General features: G+C 38.8%; 2 protein-coding genes across 2 annotated transcripts; one reads left to right on the top strand and one right to left on the bottom strand.

Annotated features, from left to right (window-relative positions):
* Positions 1 to 10,378: 10,378 nt before the first annotated feature.
* Positions 10,379 to 12,212, top strand: LOC103412877 (probable mannitol dehydrogenase). Its single transcript, XM_070806564.1, has 5 exons — positions 10,379 to 10,558; positions 10,644 to 10,757; positions 10,898 to 11,411; positions 11,523 to 11,676; positions 11,838 to 12,212. The coding sequence occupies exons 1-5, from the start codon at positions 10,467 to 10,469 to the stop codon at positions 12,041 to 12,043; spliced, it is 1,080 nt and encodes a 359-aa protein (XP_070662665.1). The 5' UTR covers positions 10,379 to 10,466; the 3' UTR covers positions 12,044 to 12,212.
* Positions 12,213 to 14,715: 2,503 nt separating this feature from the next.
* Positions 14,716 to 15,492, bottom strand: LOC139188644 (uncharacterized). Its single transcript, XM_070806286.1, has one exon. It carries the CDS (start codon positions 15,490 to 15,492, stop codon positions 14,716 to 14,718), a length of 777 nt encoding a protein of 258 aa, XP_070662387.1.
* Positions 15,493 to 19,198: the final 3,706 nt, after the last annotated feature.

Here is a 19,198-nt window from a genome sequence, read left to right as displayed (position 1 = left end):
CCATATGCTACTGCACCTTGATACTCGGAAGTCTCACGACTACTCAGTGACTTGGATTTTTTCAAGTCTCCAACCGAGAAGTTTTCCTCACTCGGGAAATTAAGGGAGCACTACCTAAACCTACATGCTTCACTCATAAAGCTTCAACATACAAGCTTCAACAAAAGGAAAAATTCAAAGAACGTAGTGAAGAAGGCCTTGGTGTATTTAACACAATGCGTTAAAATGAAGCAAAGCTTGTTTATTGATATCTCCGATAAGTTACAAATATGTAAATATACATGAATCAAAATAAACAAACAAGAGGGAGCCTTCACAAAAGTTGCTCAAGAGAAGTCTCAATAGTCGGCAGAGCTCCAGAAAGAGTAGGCATCAGAGGATGATTTCAGAGCTTCAGTACTAGACAGAACCCCAGAAGGAGGAGGCACCGAAGGTTGATTATTTGGAGCTTCATTACGCGGTACAGCCCCAGAAGACGAAGGTAATAAATGCCTTTAGAATAAACCCATAAACCTTTGATGATCAAGTAAAATCTGACCATCAGATTCCTGCAGCTGGTCAAGCTTCCTCTTCATGTTTGAAGCATAGTCATGTGCGAGTCTGTGCAACTGTTTATTCTCATGTTTGAGCCTTCTGATCTCCTGTTTAAGACTTATCACTTCAGCCGCCAATGATTCAACTTGGTGGGTTCGAGCAAATAGGCGTTGGGCCATATTAGACATAGAACCTACACACTGAACATTGAGAGCCAGAGAATCCTTAACAGCCAACTCATCAGACCGTTTGGAAAGTAGTCTGTTATCTTTGGGAGTGAGAAGGTTCCTGGCCACCACTGTAGCGGTCATATCATTCTTCATCACAGAGTTCCTAACGGTAAGAGGACCAGTAGGGGATAAGAAGGATGGGCGCCATATGTTGTCTTGAGAAGGCATGGCTGCCTTTTCACCGAAGTTCAAGTCAAAACGACGATCGGATGGGCTAGACATTCTCAGAAATGATGAAGGAGAAATGAGGTGCAATAAATCTCTGAAGTAAGGGGAAAACTCCTACAAGATAACTCTCTGAATGTACTTCTTGCACACAATTGGTGCCCTTATAAAAAAAAGGGCAACATGACCGTCGGTTAAAAAATCGAAGAGGCACCACTATTCGGATTTCGAAGAGGCATCACTCTCCACACGTAAAATCAGCTCCTCGGGGTACCACAGATAACTTTGCCAAATATCTCTGACAAAGTTTAGACACATAAATTTTGAAGGTCCATCTACCATACTATTACCCATAAGGGTAAAGGAACAGCACCACTGATAACTGGAAAGTCCCTATGCGTGTCAATCTCTGTGCTCCGTGGCAAGGCAGATTGGCAAAAATGCCCAACCTTTACTCACATTCGAGAAAACACTCCCAACAAGATTGCTTGCTCAAAAATCAAAGAGGCACAGCTCTCCGAATCTCGAGAGCCAGACTCCAAACAGGATTACTTGCTCAAAAATCGAAGAGGCACCGCCCTCCGAATCTCGAGAGCCAGACTCTCAACAGGATTAATTGCTCAAAAATTGAAGAGGCGCATCTCTCCGAATCTCAAGAGCCAGACTCCCAAAATGATTACTTTCTCAAAAATCGAAGAGGGACCGTTCTCCAAATCTCGAGAGCCAGATCCCTGATAGGATTGCTTATTAAAAAACCGAAGAGGCACCGCTCTCCAAACTTCGAGAGCTAGATTTCCTTGGATAAAGCTTATCTGCAATCTTCACACACAACATCAGCTTTCCAGATACCACAGATTACTTTTTCAAAGTGCTATGACAAAGTCAAAACATGTGAATCTTACAGCTCCCACTACATTGCTATGATCGAGAAGGGTAAAGGAACAACGTTACCACTCGCTGTTGGGATAATTCCTATATATGTCGACCTTCATCCTCCACAGCCAGGCAGACCTGCAAATAAAAAAAATGCTAAACTTTTCTTCACATCCGATAGGGCACTCTTAGCAGAGTCTCTAAAAATACTCAGCTTCTTTTCCCGCGATAATACCTCTGCAAACAAGCCACACCAGAGCAAGAGTATCTCATATCATCAGGGGTAAAAGCAAGAGTATCCCATATCATGCTTTTTCCCTGTCTTTTCCTTTGGCCTTGTTCTTACCTGCAAGACAAAGAGAAAGAGAGCAATCAGTCAGCACTTGGAATCAAGCTTCTAGTCAAGAACTGATTGCCTGGAACCCCTTGCCTGATTACTTACCTGGCATTGTTCTCGAGTACTCATCTTCAACATCTTATGCTTCTAGAGAAGATACCACATATGCCTGAGGAACAGATAGGGAAAGTGAGAAGGATACAAGGAAGCATGTGGAGACAAACTTAACAGAACACGTGCCGATACATCCACTACTTTGTCAACAACAAAAGTATCCTATATCATCAAGGTCGAACATACTCTAGATTTGATGGACTTGTTTTGACCATTAAATTCTTGAGTCGGCCTTATACTCTGGAGGAAACCATAAATCCCTCCAGCCCAGTTCAAGAATAAGCTTGTGGAAAGTTACTTCTTCAAAAGCAAAAGTATCTCATATCATCTCTTATCCATTTGCTTCTCCGTATCCTTGTTGCTGTTTACGACACAAGGAGAAGGAGAACAATCAACCGGAAGCCGAAGTCGAACCTTTGATCCAGGTTGCTTGCTTGGAAGTTTGATTGCTTACCTTGTCTGTTACCTCATTCAGCAAATATCCTAGCTCGACGACTTGGGGGACTCCTACTATAGGGTTTGTATCGCACTTGACCAAGCACGAAACTACAAGTAAGTTTCAAGTGAAATTGATACATTACCTTGTGCATCTTCATCGATTAAAGATACCACCCTTGGATGAAGGAAAAGTATTTCCAGAGAAAATGCCACATCTACATATGAGACAGATAAGGCAAGTGAAAATGATACCGCACTTCGGTACTCAGAAGTTTTGTGATTACTCAATGGCTTGGATCTTGTAAGTCCCCAACCGAGGAACTTCCCTTATCGGGAACTTAGGGGAGCACTGTTTGTACCATACTTGACCAACCCTGAAACTACTAAGCATCGGTCAACATTATACGCCAAGGACCTACAAGAGTCTCTCTCCAACCAGGAGGCCAATCACAATGCGACACATGTCAAAATCAGAAGCCAATAATAACACGACACGTGTCGACATCAGAGGCCAATCATAGCACGACATGTGTCAATGTTAGAATGAAACTAGAAACTCTCTTCTATAAATAGAGATCATTCTCTCATAATATTTCCTAATGTCATTTGTACTAAATCATTCACTGGACTAAAGGAGAGCTTGAACCTATGTACTTGTGTAAACCCTTCACAATTAATGAGAACTCCTCTACTCTGTGGACGTAACCAATCTGGGTGAACCACGTACATCTTGTGTTTGCTTCCCTATCCCTATCCATTTACATACTTATCCACACTAGTGATCGAAGCAATCTAGCGAATGTCACAAACTTAACATTTTCTGTTGTACCAAAGTCCCCACTGATTTTGTGCATCAACAAAATAAAGTTTTTAATAAAAACATTTTGAAAATGTTATAACCCTTCGTCGTAAAACTCGTATAATTTCCCAGAAAATAATAATACATACGTATACATAAATCAAGCTTGAAAGTAGTGAAAACCGAGTTTATACCATGTCAAGTATCTCAACAATAAAATAAGTAAGTCAGGTGAGATAAATTAATATAAAATGATATGCCAGCCGGAGTCACCTAACGTGACCTGTACGGCTGAACCTATAGCTCATCAACCAATTCCTGCACATGAGTCGGAACCACCTATTGTCGTCTGTACGACAGGGCTGTGTGTAAATAAGTACGCTCAAGTGCTACGATCACGTGATGGATGTGCGAATAATTGCGGGTCACCTACGAGTCGGAACCACCTAATTTGGTCTATACGACAGGGTTGTGCACCAAACTTGGATCCAAGGTGAGCGTGCGGTGCGGGAGGTGAACATTATGTGAAGGACTGTGCCCTGGCCATGGGAGGGTGCACTAACACTGGGGTGCAAGATAAAGAGCTTTACATGCTTTTACGTATAACCATGACCAATGCAGCTACTAACATCATACAACACTCACCTGAAACTTACCTGGCCTCTGCAATGTCATACAATAGTATGCATATACATACTAATGCATATAATAAAATGAAATGCGAGCATGACATGGCATTTAAAAACGTGAATCTATTTAAAACAATTTCTAGGAAAATAGAAACATATATATGTATATATAGAAAACCAAAAGGTCACTCACCTGGAGTCCGCGCTATAACTCCCTAGCATAAAAATCAAGGTGTCACGAGCTATCGGCGTCTAGAATCAAATCATGTCTTAGAATTCCTATCAATAGAATATGTAACTTACATATTATATTCGGAAAGATCCGTACGTCGGATACCCGATCCGTAAGATTAAAATATCCTCAAATATTACGTATTGTAATGTATCAAAGTTTGGTGACGATCCAACGGTCGGATCGTTGATTGCTATAATAATCAAGCAACAGACCTTAATGGAACTACGTTCAAATGATGAAAATTCGTCAATCAGACTTCACCAATGGAATCAGGGTATTCAAATTTAACCTAAGAAGGTCAGGGGACGCCTCGTCCCATGCGCCGCCGCAGGTGGCTGTCAGACGTCCCGACTCGCGTGAAAATTCAACTATTTCTAAAAATTCTCAAATTTTACAGGAATGAATATCTCAATGAGTGGAGCAACTTCTATACCTGTGACTAAGGCCAATTTGGCCGGAAAAAACGTCAATTTCATGAAAACCTGTCGAAAACCTTTAAAATTGGGTAGTTATTGATTCGCTAGCAAAACGAACTCTGATGCCTCCACCAAAGCTTTAGCCTTGCTCCTAGGTTGAGCGGAGTCTTTTGGTGGTGTTTATCGACGGTGAAACTCGCTTGAATCACCGAAAAAAGGTTAAAACTGCCAGATGCCCCGTGGGTTTGTGGCTTCGATTTGTGAATTTGGGTAACAAATTTGGAAATCTAACACTACAGAGATGTAGGACTCGTCAAGGGCTTTCCATGGACACCAAGATCATCGAAAACGGAGTTTGTATGAAGGAGATATGAGCGGGTCAAGTTGGCGGGTCAGGTGGAGAAATCAGGTTTGGCCGGTTCTCTCTTTTCTCTGATTGGTCACCCTCTCTCTCTCCTTTTTTGATTAGTCCGGTTCCTCCCTCCTTTCTCTCCTTTATACTCCATCTCCACCGCCCATCCTTTCTGCTTTTAAATCTAGGCCACAAACGTCGTTTTCCAGATTAAGCTAAAAAAATTTGGAGCTTTCTAGAAATAATTAATTTACTAAAATTCCCCCGACTTTAAACGCTAATATCTCCTTTGTTATAACTCCAAATTGCGTTCCGTTTGCGCCCACACGTTCGTAGTGACGAGTACTATGAGATATACCAAGAAAACGAGTCTGAAGTGAAATGACAAGACAGTCAACAAGAGTCAACGTCTTTACTTCGAAGGGCATTTTCGTAAATTCACTTATTAAAATTATATAAACAGTAAAAATTGGGAACGGGTTGTTATTGGTATCCCTAATTTGGCTGATATCGACATTATAAAATTCAATTTTATGGTATTTCATGTCCTGCAAAATATTAGCAAAAGTGAGAATTCTAGACACAGATAGAACAGCGAGAAAATAGGTGGTTGTCATTGGCCGACATTGATGAAGAAGGTGGCAGAAGGGTGAGCGGTTGAGATAGGATGTTAGAAGGTTTTATTTTCTTAACTATTATAAAAGGTGGTCTTAAACAATGAAAGGGCTAATATTGGAATTTTAAACAATAATTTTGAAGTTGGGGTGTATTCATAAAATTATGGGGTGTTAATAAAAACACCCAAAAAATAATATTTTTTGAATCATGTAATTACGTATATACAATATTTTACTAATTTACCTACATTTAAATTAATTTACCTACTTATAAAATATTATACTAATTTATCTACATTTAAATTAATTTACCAACTTATTAATATTATACTAATTTACCTACATTTGAATTAATTAACCTACTTATTAATATTATACTAACTTACCTACATTTAAATTAATTTACCTATTCCAAAAAAAAAAAAAATAGTGATATTAGATAATGTTCGAATGTTGTGGGTTTTTGCTTGTAGGAAATTAAATAAACTTTTAATCTAATGCACATCAATCATGTAGGTAAATTGACAATTTTGGAAGTAAATTAGATCCTTTAAATTTTGGTAAATTAGACTATTTTGTAGGTAAAAATTGCGCGGAACATGTAGCTTTTGTTTTGTGTATTAGGGGTTGGAGTATGGTTTTTTATATTAGCACCCCCACAAAATGTTGAATGCACCCTACATTAAAATTTAATATTAAATGATTTATTTACTCTACTATGCAATGGCAATTTTGACCTTATTAGGTTAAAAAAAAAATCTAAATACACCATAAATCACTTTCAACGTATTATTTATCTTCTTCAACTATCAAAATCCTTCCGACCTCCATTGTTGAACAAAACACTAACCTATGAAACTACAAACATGTGATTGAGAAAAATTATTTTTGACGAATGAAACACGAGATCGATGTTTCGGAAGCTTCACATAAGGTAAGACTTATTGTTTTAGTGATTTTGACGACATCGATAAGTATTTAATCTTGATTTTGGTATGTTATTCAAGATTCTATGTTCGTATTCATCTTTTGGGGATCACAGAGATTACATGAAGAATTAAACACCTAAAATTACCACCAAATATTAAAAAAAGACGATATGGGTTTTAATGGTGGAATTGAAAACTACCCACATATGCTTTAAATCCCAAGCGACATCTTTTGTCAAAATTTCAGTCGGCATTTTTTGTCCAAATTAAAAACTTTATAAGATTTGAGAAATGTGGGGTGTATAGAAAATATGAGGTGCATGTAGAAAATGTAAGGTGCATATTGAGAATGTGAAGTGTGAGGTGTAAGGGTATTATGGGGAAGTATGTGGGGTGTATTAAGATAATTTTTTATTGAAAAAGCAAATGTGGGGTGTATTAAGTATGTGGGGTTTATTCAACAATTTGTGGGGTGTTAATATAATAATCCTTGGAGTATTAGATGAAGCTATTTTAGGTTTATTGTTGTGTTGGTAGGTACATTAACTTATATTTTTAATGCACAAAATTGACACACCCCGATCTTCGTATTTCTCTCTATTGCTTCCGCGTCGCACTTTTGGTTACGTCACGCCCACGTGACGGCCAGCACGGAAGCTCTGATACCAAACTGACACACCCCTATCCTAGAATCAAGGCGTGCTGGCCGTCACGTGAGCGCGACGTAACCAAAAGTGCGATACGGAAGCAAAAGATAAGAGAAATACGAAGGAATTAAAACCAACTACTAGTAATAATATCCAACTAGCATGCTAGAGTAAGTTTAAGTGTGAAACACACATATTCAGAGCATAAGTACTAGGTGCAGTCAAGTAGGAACATTGCTAAATTACAACACCCGAAAGTGAGTCCTACATTTATCTAGTCTGTCAGAATGCTGTGGGAATCCTCGTGGGCCACCAACGCTGCTAACTAGAACCTGGAGGGGCGCAAAACAAAATTGAGTGGGTCAGTATAACAAAGCTTTTCGAAAATACTTCAATTTAACAACATTTCTAACCCCTCGCTGTAAAACCTATATACTTTCCCAGAAAATAACATAATATGTATATAATTCTTCAAATATCTTAAATCACCAATCTTTATCAAAAACCAGAAAGTATGCCATGCATGCATATTATATGAAATATATGAATTAGTATTTGATGCATATATATGAAATGGTGCTGTGGACGCAAGGTGAGTATCAGGTGAGTTTTATGCTGTTCATGTGATTTATCAATGATGTAAATTGTGTTGAAAGCTCATAACCTGGACCCCTTGTGTTAGTGCTTATATTATTCACCCCGCACCACACGCTCACCTTGGATCCAAGTAGGTGCATGTCGTACAGACCATTAGAGGGTTCCGACATGTCGTACAAACCATGAGAGGTGGTTCCAACTTGTAGGTGATTTTAGATTATTATACAGCTGTAGATGAGAGAAGCATTAGAGCGTATTCTTACACCTTTCTTATCGTACAGACTACTTCAGGTAGTTCCGATGTATGTGCAGAGTAGCGCCGTATAGGTCACTGTGGTGACTCCGGTTGGTAGGATATTGAGCTATAAAATTAACTGTACAGGACCAACTGCAGGGTCTCCGGTTGATTCATTATTTCACTTGTTATATTGATGCATTCTTATTCTGTTGTTGACGTTTATTGCATGGCATACTTTCTGGTTTTTAATAAAGATTGGTGATTTGAGATATTTGAAGAATTATATACATATTATGTTATTTTCTGGGAAAGTATACAAGTTTTACAGCGAGGGGTTAGAAATGTTGTTAAATTGAAGTGTTTTCGAAAAGCTTTGTTTTACTGACCCACTCAATTTTGTTTTGCGCCCCTTCAGGTTCTAGTTAGTAGCGTTGGTGGCCCACGAGGATTCCCATGGCATTCTGACAGACTACATAATTGTAGGACTCACCTTCGGGTGTTGTAATTTAGCAATGTTCCTACTCGATTGCACCTAGTACTTATGCTCTGAATATGTGTGTTTCACACTTAAACTTACTCTAGCATGCTAGTTGGATATAGTTGCTAGTAGTTGGTTTTTATTCCTTCGTATTTCTCTTATCTTTTGCTTCTGTATCGCACTTTTGGTTACGTCACGCTCACGTGACGGCCAGCACGCCTTGATTCAAGGATCGGGGTGTGTCAAAAATTGTGAAATTAATATTATTATTTTTCAATCACCACATTATAACAATTTGAAAGTTAATACATTGAATATACAATGAGTGGCATGAATTATTTTGTAAAATATATAAAATTAATTAAATGGATATAACAAGTAGAAAAAAAAAACAAAAGAAGTAACTAATCCAAAAACCTTATCCAAGTATTAACAGTGGTAGTTTAGGCATTCAAAAAATACACAATTTGAAAAGGAGAGCTACTAGACCCACCCCACAATCCTATTTCTTCACCCCACCTTATATTATCACCCCTCAAAAAAGTTAAAAAAATAAAAAAACTCTTTCTCCACCTACCAATATTCCTAAAATGACCATCATATATTCTACTGTTTTCCAGAAATTGAAAGAAATAAACTGCAAAAATCACTCAACCCACCTACCACCCAACCCTATACAACACAAAGCAACTCGAAAGCAACCCATTTCACCGTCCATTGTGAACCCACTCTCGAGCATCTTCTGCTTGTTGAGGGCCTTGATGCCCTGTTTCGCGTGTGGTATACCTTCGCAAAGGCCCTGCACCTCAGCAGCCTCCCGACCTTGTAATTCCCAAACAAGTTTATCTCGCGACGCCGGAGCCGTTGCCAATGTCGGCAATGACCTCAATCTTCGACATGTCTCAATTTTTTAGACTAGCAAAAAATATTCCCAACTCTTCCCCCTCGCATTCACTGTTGATACTTCCTCCTTGCGTTTGCCGCTGATATCGACGAAGTTCCAATAAAGACAAAATACAGAGAATCTTGCATCTTGATGAAGGAGCGGCAATAGTAAAGCATCAGATCAAACATACCATTAAACACCACCTAGCCTACCATAACCACTATCCTCACTATTACCACTGTACCACATCCATCAAAAACATAAATCCCAAAATTAACATATCGGGTGGCCAACAAGCATGAAACAAATTTAGAAACAAAAAAGAAATTAGATGGGGAAAAAAAAAGAAAAGGAGGATAATATTGTGAGGGAGAAGAGGATGAAAAGGAGCTGAGAGAGCAAAGTAGTTCGTTAGAATAGTAAAAATCAAAGGTTGAACTTTGAACAACTGCTAGGTCCTTATATGTGGATGTGGATGGAAAAATAAGACACAGAAGTGGGGATATCAGCACTTCTTGAAAAGTCAAACTAAATTAAAGAATTTATTTAGTTGGAGGCTAATTAATGAGTTTTATTCAAGAAAACATAAAGAAATGGGTTTTAATAGAGAAAAATATAGTTTTAAAGGGTAATGTCAAATTTTCAGTTTTTTTTTTAATGCTCGATACTCGATAGAACAAAATGATTATCTTTTTGGTATCAGGGTAAGCAATTACGCAATGGCAATGGGATGACGTCAGTAAACCATTAGGAAAGTTCAGACAAGACATGCAATATTCAGAAGACCCTCGTTTGATTTCGCTCACCAAACACGTCTTCCCGCCCGCACTCATAGACGTATAAATAGCACCCAACCAATCCCCAAATTTAGCAATCCCTCTCTCAGTCTCTCCCTCCCTCTCATTCTACTAAGCCAAAGCTCTCGTACGAAATAATCAAGGGCAATTTTGTGATGTCAACAGAACAAGAACACCCCAAGCCTGCCTTTGGTTGGGCCACCAGAGATTCATCTGGCGTTTTCTCTCCCTTCAAATTCTCAAGAAGGTAAATTAATCCAAACTTCCTCATCAACTTCTTGTTTAATCAATCTTTTTATATGTTCTCTGAAAATTGCATTTTTTTGCTGCAGAGAAACCGGCGACAAAGATGTGATGTTCAAAGTGTTATACTGTGGGATATGCCATTCGGACCTTCATATGGCCAAGAACGAATGGGGAATGTCTAACTATCCATTGGTTCCCGGGTACGTACTAAACTTGCATTTTAAATGCTACAAGTACTATTGTCAAATGGTACATTGTAGAACGAACACATATATTTATAGTATCTGAATTTGGATTTTGGTATCCATTTAACTTATGGAATGTGAACTGGGCAATGCAGACATGAGATTGTTGGTGTAGTGACAGAGGTAGGGAGAAAAGTACAAAAATTCAATGTTGGAGACAAGGTAGGTGTTGGATGCATGGTGGGATCATGTAAATCTTGTGAAAGTTGTTCCAACAATCTTGAAAATTACTGCCCCAAATCGATACTTACTTACGGTTCCAAGAACTACGATGGAACCACCACATACGGAGGTTACTCTGACATCATGGTAGCCAATGAGCACTTTGTAGTCCGTATCCCAGACAACCTTCCCCTTGATGGAACGGTTCATCTCCTATGCGCTGGGATTACAACTTACAGCCCTTTGAGATATTTCGGACTTGACAAACCAGGTATGCATGTGGGTGTGGTGGGTTTAGGTGGTCTAGGCCATGTGGCTGTCAAGTTTGCTAAGGCCATGGGGGTTAAGGTTACTATCATCAGTACCTCCCCTAATAAGAAGGATGAAGCAGTTGAACATCTCCGCACTGATTCTTTTTTGGTCAGCCGCAATGAAGATCAGATGCAGGTACGATGAGTATTAATTTAAACAAGTTTGTTTAGTGATTCAAGTTGATTTGAAGTGTGTAGGGATGACTGAACTTTTTATTTTTTTTATTTTTTTGTTTGGATTTTTTAGGCTGCCATGGGGACATTGGATGGTATCATTGACACGGTTTCTGCACTCCACCCTCTATTGCCTTTGATTGGTTTGTTGAAGTCTCATGGAAAGCTAGTGATGGTTGGAGCACCAGAGAAGCCTCTTGAGCTTCCTGTTTTTCCTTTGCTCGTGGGTAAGCATGCATGTAAAATAATGCATTGACATGTTTACTTCCTTAATACAAATTATATTTCCACTGAGGAATGGAGGATTTGTGGTATGACACCTTTACTTTTTAAACTGTGTAAAGTCGTTGGCGGCAATTCTTTACAAGAGTATATTTTGCAATTGCAGGAAGGAAAATTGTAGCTGGCAGTAACATTGGGGGCATGAAGGAGACGCAAGTGATGATTGATTTCGCAGCCAAGCACAACATAACAGCTGATATTGAGGTTATCCCAATGGATTATGTGAACATTGCCATGGAGCGCCTTCTTAAAGCAGATGTCAGATATCGATTTGTCATCGATATTGGAAACACATTGAAGTCTACCTTGTAGATTTTGCATCGATGCATGTAGAACTGAGTCCCCTTGGATTTTTGTTTCCTTTTTTGTCTGAAGAATCAACTTTGTTTCTGGTTTTTAATGCTTTGTATCACATTATGAGCGGAATGTAATAGTGCATTTTGAATTTATGAATAAATACAATGCATGTATTTGAGAATTATTGTCGTGCGCGATTTGTTTTGGTTTGTCTAATGCCCCAAATGTTAACATGGATCTGTAAATATTCTCCGACAATTCTAGGATTGCTAAAAGGTTTTTTTATTTTTATTTTTGGTCGAAGCTGGAAATTCATTACCCGGGAAAAAGAGAATAAGTACCAGGAAAGCCGAAGTAAGGCTAACAAAAAGCATAAATACAACATAGTAAGGGAAAATGTTGAAGATAGAGACTTCTAGACGCTGCACTAAGTGCAAGACGTCACCCCACCATTTCCTCGTGGACTTAGCTAGGCGGAGGACAAGGGAGGTCGTCCTTGTTGAGGATATGCACTAGGGAAGATGGAGGTCTAACTACCCAAGTGCCAGTATCCATCTCTTAAAGGTTTCTTGATGCCAACTTATCTACCACCATATTAGCTGATCTTGGGATCTAAGACTAGGGACAGACTTGAAAAGACTCCCCCATTTGTGCGATCTTTGTTAAGGTCGGGAAAGCTTCCCAACTACCAAGGTGAATAGGCCCTTGAAGGCACGAAATAACCTCCAGCGAGTCCGATTCGACCATGATTTAGGGTAAACCCAGCTCCCGGAAAAAACTGCAACCACCAAGTACCGCTAAGGCTTTTGCCATCGCAATAGCAGGAGCAGAGATATTGTCCCTCTTTGTTGTGAGAAAATCCCCCAAATGCTCCCTAATAACCACCCCTATCTTACCACTTTTCAGGTTAACACACCAACTGGCATCAATATTCACTTTGCATAATGAGGGGCCGAAGGGAGCCACATTGGTGGGGAGCCATTCGTGACATGAACCGGAGGAGGAACATGCACCTCATTCGCCGCAATGAAAGAATTCGCAGCATATACAGTTGTATAGATAACTTGAATTGGGGAGGGTGGTTTGAGGTTAAAGACAGCTGAGAAACGAGCCTTCCATATTTTCCAGCAAGTAAAACCAATTAAAGTCTATAATCTGGACTTCTCTTTCTTATTCCTCCCAATTCCAGAAACCACATGTTTCATCTGAGAACCCAAGGCAGAAATCTGGTCCCTTTGTATCCGCAGGTTAAGAGGGCACCAAATCAGACTGAAGCAACCCGCATGCATAAGAATGATAAGTGCTCCACAGATTCTTCCCCTTGGTTACAGATTGGGCATAGGGTCGATGAAGTAGGAAGACATTTGTGGAGACATTTGTTGGTTGCAAGGCCATTCCGAAAAGCACTCCACAAGAAATTCCTAATTTTTTGGGGTGCATGGAGCATCCATAGTTTCTTCCAAACCCTACCATCAACCGGTTATGACGCCAAAAAATGACCTAAAGTAGTAGCCCAACCTCGACTTCGTAAAGAATGGTAGCCCGACTTAATCGTAAACCTCCTTTTTTTTTTTCCCACGGCCAGATAAGACGATCATTTCTACAGTGGTCACAAGGGCAGTCTGCATGATTGCAAAGTGATCAATTGAAGGAATGATGGTTCTAACGTCCTCCAGATCCCAAGATGAGGAGATTGGGCAAATGATCGAGTCCACCGTCTAACCCAAATTTACTTGGGTATCCTCCAAAAAGGTTGGATGGCCATAACTTGATACCATGCCTAATCAAAACCTATCAATGAGTACCGTCCGATATGATTTTCCTGCCTTCCAAAAGGCTTGCCCAAGCCCGCGAAGCTCTGGACCCTTTCTTAGCTTCAAAGAATAAGGAGTTGGAGAAGTACCAGGCCTTAAAAATCATACCTAGAGTGAATTCGGTTCATTGATAATCCTCCAACTCTGTTTTGCAAGCAAAGCTAGATTGAATTCTTAGAATGATCTAAAACCCAGACCGCCCTCACTCTTAGGAAGGCCCATGGATTCCCAACTTACCTAGTGGATCTTGCATTCCTCATTCTTTTGCCTTCACTAAAAGTGAGCAATCATAGCATCAAGGTCATTACATGTGGTAAGTGGGAATTTAAAAATGTTCATCAGGTAGGTGGGAATCACCTACACCATCACTTTGATAAGCACCTCCTTCCCAGCTTGGGATAAAAGGTTTTGCTTCCAACCTTGAAGTTTCCCCATGACCCTCCATTTCATGTACCCTAGAGCCTGGCGCTTAAAGCGACCCCAAATAGAGGGAATGCCGAGGTATAACCCTAGATCAAAAACAGAGGGCATACCAAGAATTGCTGAGAGTTCCCCATCCAAGCCACTTGGAACGTTGACACCGAAAAAAATGCTCAACGTTTGCATGCTGATTTGTTGTCCAGACTAGGGCCAGTCCTGAGCTTTTGGGTGCCCAGTGCGAAAAGCTTAAAATGTGCCCTTTTTTAATACGAAAATATATGTTTAAAAAAAAATTTAACGAGGGCTGGAACCCAGTCGAAGCTGGGGGGCTAGGCCCTCACGCCCAAATTATATTACTTAAGAAAATATACAACGGGGGGGACATAGTACCTAAACCCCGACAATAAAAAATACAATCATATACAGCCATTCCTAGCAAAGCTCCTTGAAATTTCAACCTTTAAGAAATTGTCTTTTGGCATTTTTTGAAGCAAAATCATCATACTCCAAGTCTTCAATCTCATCCTTTTCAATGCATAAGATTGCTAATCCATTTAGCCTATCTTGAGTCATAGTGGTCCGCAAGTAAGATTTTAATAACTTCAATTTTGAAAAACTTCTTTCTGCAGATGCCACGGTCACAGGTACAGTCAACAGTACACGATAAGCAATCAAGACATTAGGACACATGTTGGTTTCTTTTACAAAGTTTGCTATTTCCATGGATGTCCAAGGGTTATTAGAGAGAAATGCTTCTTTAGGTAACATCATTTGCAACACCTGTAATTCGGAACATAAGTCGGCTCCATCTACATCCATGGTATTTCCATGTTTCAAATGTGCTTCAAGATTCATACAATTTTCTTTCAGTTGTTGATCATCCAATGAAATTAACTTCGGTGCATCAAATAAGAAGCCAAAAATAGATTCAAAAGCCTTTAACTGTTCAAACCTGTGTTTCAGTTGAGAAAGAGCAATATCCACTATAACAAGAAAATAATCTGTTCTAAATGATTCTTCAGCAGACTGTTGTTCCCTCTCATTACCATCAACTTCATCATGATGTCTTTTTCTAGGTCTATGACGTTTAGTTTGAAAAATAGGGTCAATTTCCGAATCAAGTGCAATTTCTTTAGCATCACTCATGGCAGAAGCAAAACCAATTTCTCTGTAGTTTTCAAAAAAGGTAACAAGTGCTTCCAATGCCTTTACAGCAACATCAAGACGCATGTCTTCAGATTGTAATTTTTTGCTCACCATGTTAATCTTCAACAAAATGTCATATCAAATAACCAAACTTAATACAAAATCAAAACTAGAAAGTTCTCCTGATGCTAAACATTCTGCATCCCTACTCAATTGGGGATTCTCAGTAATTTCCACCAACTTAAACAAAGCATTTCTAACTCGGGCTACTTGGGATTTAATTGCTTTAACACTTTCAATGTGACCTTCCCATCGAGTAGTTGACAATGACTTCAAAGTTAAACCATCAATATGTTCAAGCAAAATATTTCAACGCTTTGTAGAGTTGGAAAACACCGTATATATGCATTGACATGCTCCAAAAAAAGATTTTGCTTTAAGACATCAACTTGCCATATCACAAACTATTAAATTAAGACAATGAGAACCACATGGCATGTAAAAGGCTCTGAGATTTATGTCTAGCAATCTTTTCTCGACACCTTGGTGTTTCCCTCTCATGTTAGATCCATTATCATAACCTTGTCCCCTCACATTATCAATATCAAGATCAAGAGACTTTAGGACATCTTGCAACTCATTAAAAAGTCCTTGTCCTGATGTATCTTCCACACTTAAAAACTCCATAAAATACTCCCTTATATTTATTGACCTACTTGACAAGTCAACACATCTCAAAATTAAAGTCATTTGTTCCACATGACTTGCATCAGGAGTACAATCAAGAATGACAGAAAAAAAATTGGCTTCTTTTACTTTTTTAATGATTGCGGTTTTGACTTTTGAAGCTAAAGTAGCTATCAACTCATTTTGGATTTTATGGCTCAAATAGTGGTGATGAATCTCTTTATTCTCAATAAGTCGAAAATGCTTTTGCATTATTGGATCAAACTCCGCAATCATTTCAAGTAAACCTAAGAAGTTGCCATTAGAGTCTTCATAAGGTCTTTCATTTGTTCCACGAAATGCTAAATTACGTATGGCAAGACATTTCACAACATCAATAATTCTAAGCATCACTTGTTTCCAATGATTTGTCTATTTCTTGATTCGCATTTGAAATTCTTTATCAATTGTCTGATTTGTTGTCAATCTACTTTTCAACTCAACCCAAGTTCTCGAATTAGTGAGATGCTCTTTACTCTTTTCATGTTGGTCAAGCTTCACACCAAGATGTCTCCAATCACTAATTTCATATTTTGCTAACTCACTTTTTGAGGCAATTGTTTTAAACAATTTACAACAAAAGCAAAGGACTTTATCCAACTCTTTTGAGTACACAAGCCATTTTCTATCATAAATTTCACCCGTTGGTAATTTTCGATCATAGTAGTGTGAGGAAAATTTTCTAGAGAGTTTGTCCTTAGGATAAGTGAGATTAGTTTCTCGAATTGGTCCATTTTCTACAAGTAAGTCTCTCATTTCTGCATAAAGACCATCCCAAACTCTTGGATCATAAATGTTTAAATGGAAAATAGGTTCAGGAGATTCAATATTTTCCTCTACACCAATATGATCATCATCAGCATTTAAATCCACATCACCACCATTTTCATGGTCTTGAGACTCATCACCAACATTTTCTTCTAAATCACTACCGTTTTCATGATCATGAGACTCCCCAAAAAAATTTTGTGGCTCTTCACCAACATCATTTTCTCTTAAATTTTCAACTGACTCATTCTTTGTAGAGAAAAATTTATTAAGAGATCATCTTAAACTTTCGGCAATTTCGTTATCCTTTGCCTTTTTTTTCTTTTTCATATTACCAGAGAGTTGTTTCCTAAAAGACATGGCTTCGATAATTTGTTTGCAAAAATTACCTACACATGATATAACAAAAATTTCCTATCAAAATTATCATTCCAACACATTATATATTATAAAAACACTAACACATGGTCTAACATATTATAAAAATTGAACCTAAAAATTGGGTTTGAAATGAAATCAAATAATTCAATTAGTCAATAATTTAATTCATCAACAACAACAATTCTATACATCAATTATCAATCTATCATATAATTCTATGTCACTTGCATTGCAAAATTTTATATTAAATTATAAATTGATAATTCAAATTTTAAAAATTAGTTTACCTCAAAACTCAAAAGGGTTGGTGGTGAGTGAATGCACTTGCAACCAATGCTAATGGTGGTGGTGAATGACCTGGCTGCTGGTGCTGAAAAGGAACGGCAACAGGGAAAGAAAAGGGACGGCAGCAGGGAACAGGGAGGTGGTGGGGGAAGTAGGGAACAAAGGGGGGGGGGGTGGGGAATTGGGAAAGGGTTGGAAGTATTAGGGTTAATTGGGACCGAGTGGTCCCTGATATGTTTTGCAATTTTTTTTTAAATCTGCGGCTGGGCCCTTTTTTTTTTTAATTATTATAATATGTGGCTGGGCCTTTTATAATCCTAGCTGGTCCCTTTTATAATTTGCGTCTGGGCCCTATTTGGGCTGTGAACAATTTTTTTATTTTTTTATACTTAGTTATTTGGGCATTTTTATTTTGGTGCCCCCTTCATTTTGGGGCCCTGGACAGCTGCCCCTATGGCACTGGGCCTGTGCCGGGCCTGGTCCGTACGCAGTACAATAAGACTTTATTATCTGGGTAATGTTTCTACAATTCTGGTGATTAGCCTTGAGAAATAACGTGTCATCTACAAAAAATATATAAGAAATACAAGGGCCTTGGGCTAAGCCTGATACCCTCAATAAATTCCAACTCTACCGCTTTTAGGATTAGAAGTAAAAAAACTTCACTGACCAATAGGAACAAGTAAGGAGATAGGGGATTGCCTTGTCGTAGGCCATGGGTGGGGGAAATTTTTTTACCTACTTAACCGTTCACCAGCATAACAAAACTTATAGATGAAACACATCCCATTATAAGGGTTACCCATCTCGGGTTAAACCTCATATTTAGCATAACTTCCCGTAAAAAGTCTCATTCAATCCTATCATATGCTTTGTTCATATCTAGCTTTATCCCCAGCTCAAATCTTGTTTTTGCTTTCCTTAACTTCAAAAAGTGGAACATCTCATGGGCAATAACAATGTTATCTTGGATTTGACGCCCCTTAACAAAAACGTTGTGCATAGGATAGATCAGGTCCGGGAATAAGGGTTTGAGCCTATTAGCCAGTACCTTCGAAAGAACCTTATATGAATAGTTGCATAAGCTTATTGGACAGAACTGAGCGATCATCTCCGGATTCTGCACCTAGGGGACCAGAGCAATGTGAGTGGAATTGAGGCGTTCAAGGCAGACATCACCATTCATGAGCTCTTTAGCCGTACCTCTGACATCTTGGCAGATTGTATCCCAGTTTATTTGGTAGAATACTCCTTGGAAGCCATCCGGGCCTGGAGCCTTGAGGACCCCCATGTGAAAAAAAAAACCGCCTCTTTGATTTCCATATCAGAAAGCATTTTCGTTAATCTCCGAAGAGATTTTTTGATCGACACAATTGAGGATTGATCCCCAATCACATTGGCCTTCAGAAGTAAATAACTCGATGAAATGTTTCTCCACATGTTCCGAAGTACTTCTTGGGTTATCCACCTACTAATCATTTTCAACTCGGAGCTTCATAATTTTGTTTTGCCTCCTCCTTTGCAACGTTGATTGGTGAAAGAAAGTCGTATTCATGTCCCCCTCCTTTTGCCACTTGATCCTAGATCGTTGGAGCCAATATTTTTCATCCTTTTCACACAACCTGTCAAT

This window comes from Malus domestica, chromosome 10 (assembly GCF_042453785.1).
Source record: "Malus domestica chromosome 10, GDT2T_hap1".
Lineage (NCBI taxonomy): Eukaryota > Viridiplantae > Streptophyta > Magnoliopsida > Rosales > Rosaceae > Malus > Malus domestica.
This window is presented reverse-complemented; position numbering and strand designations above follow the sequence as displayed.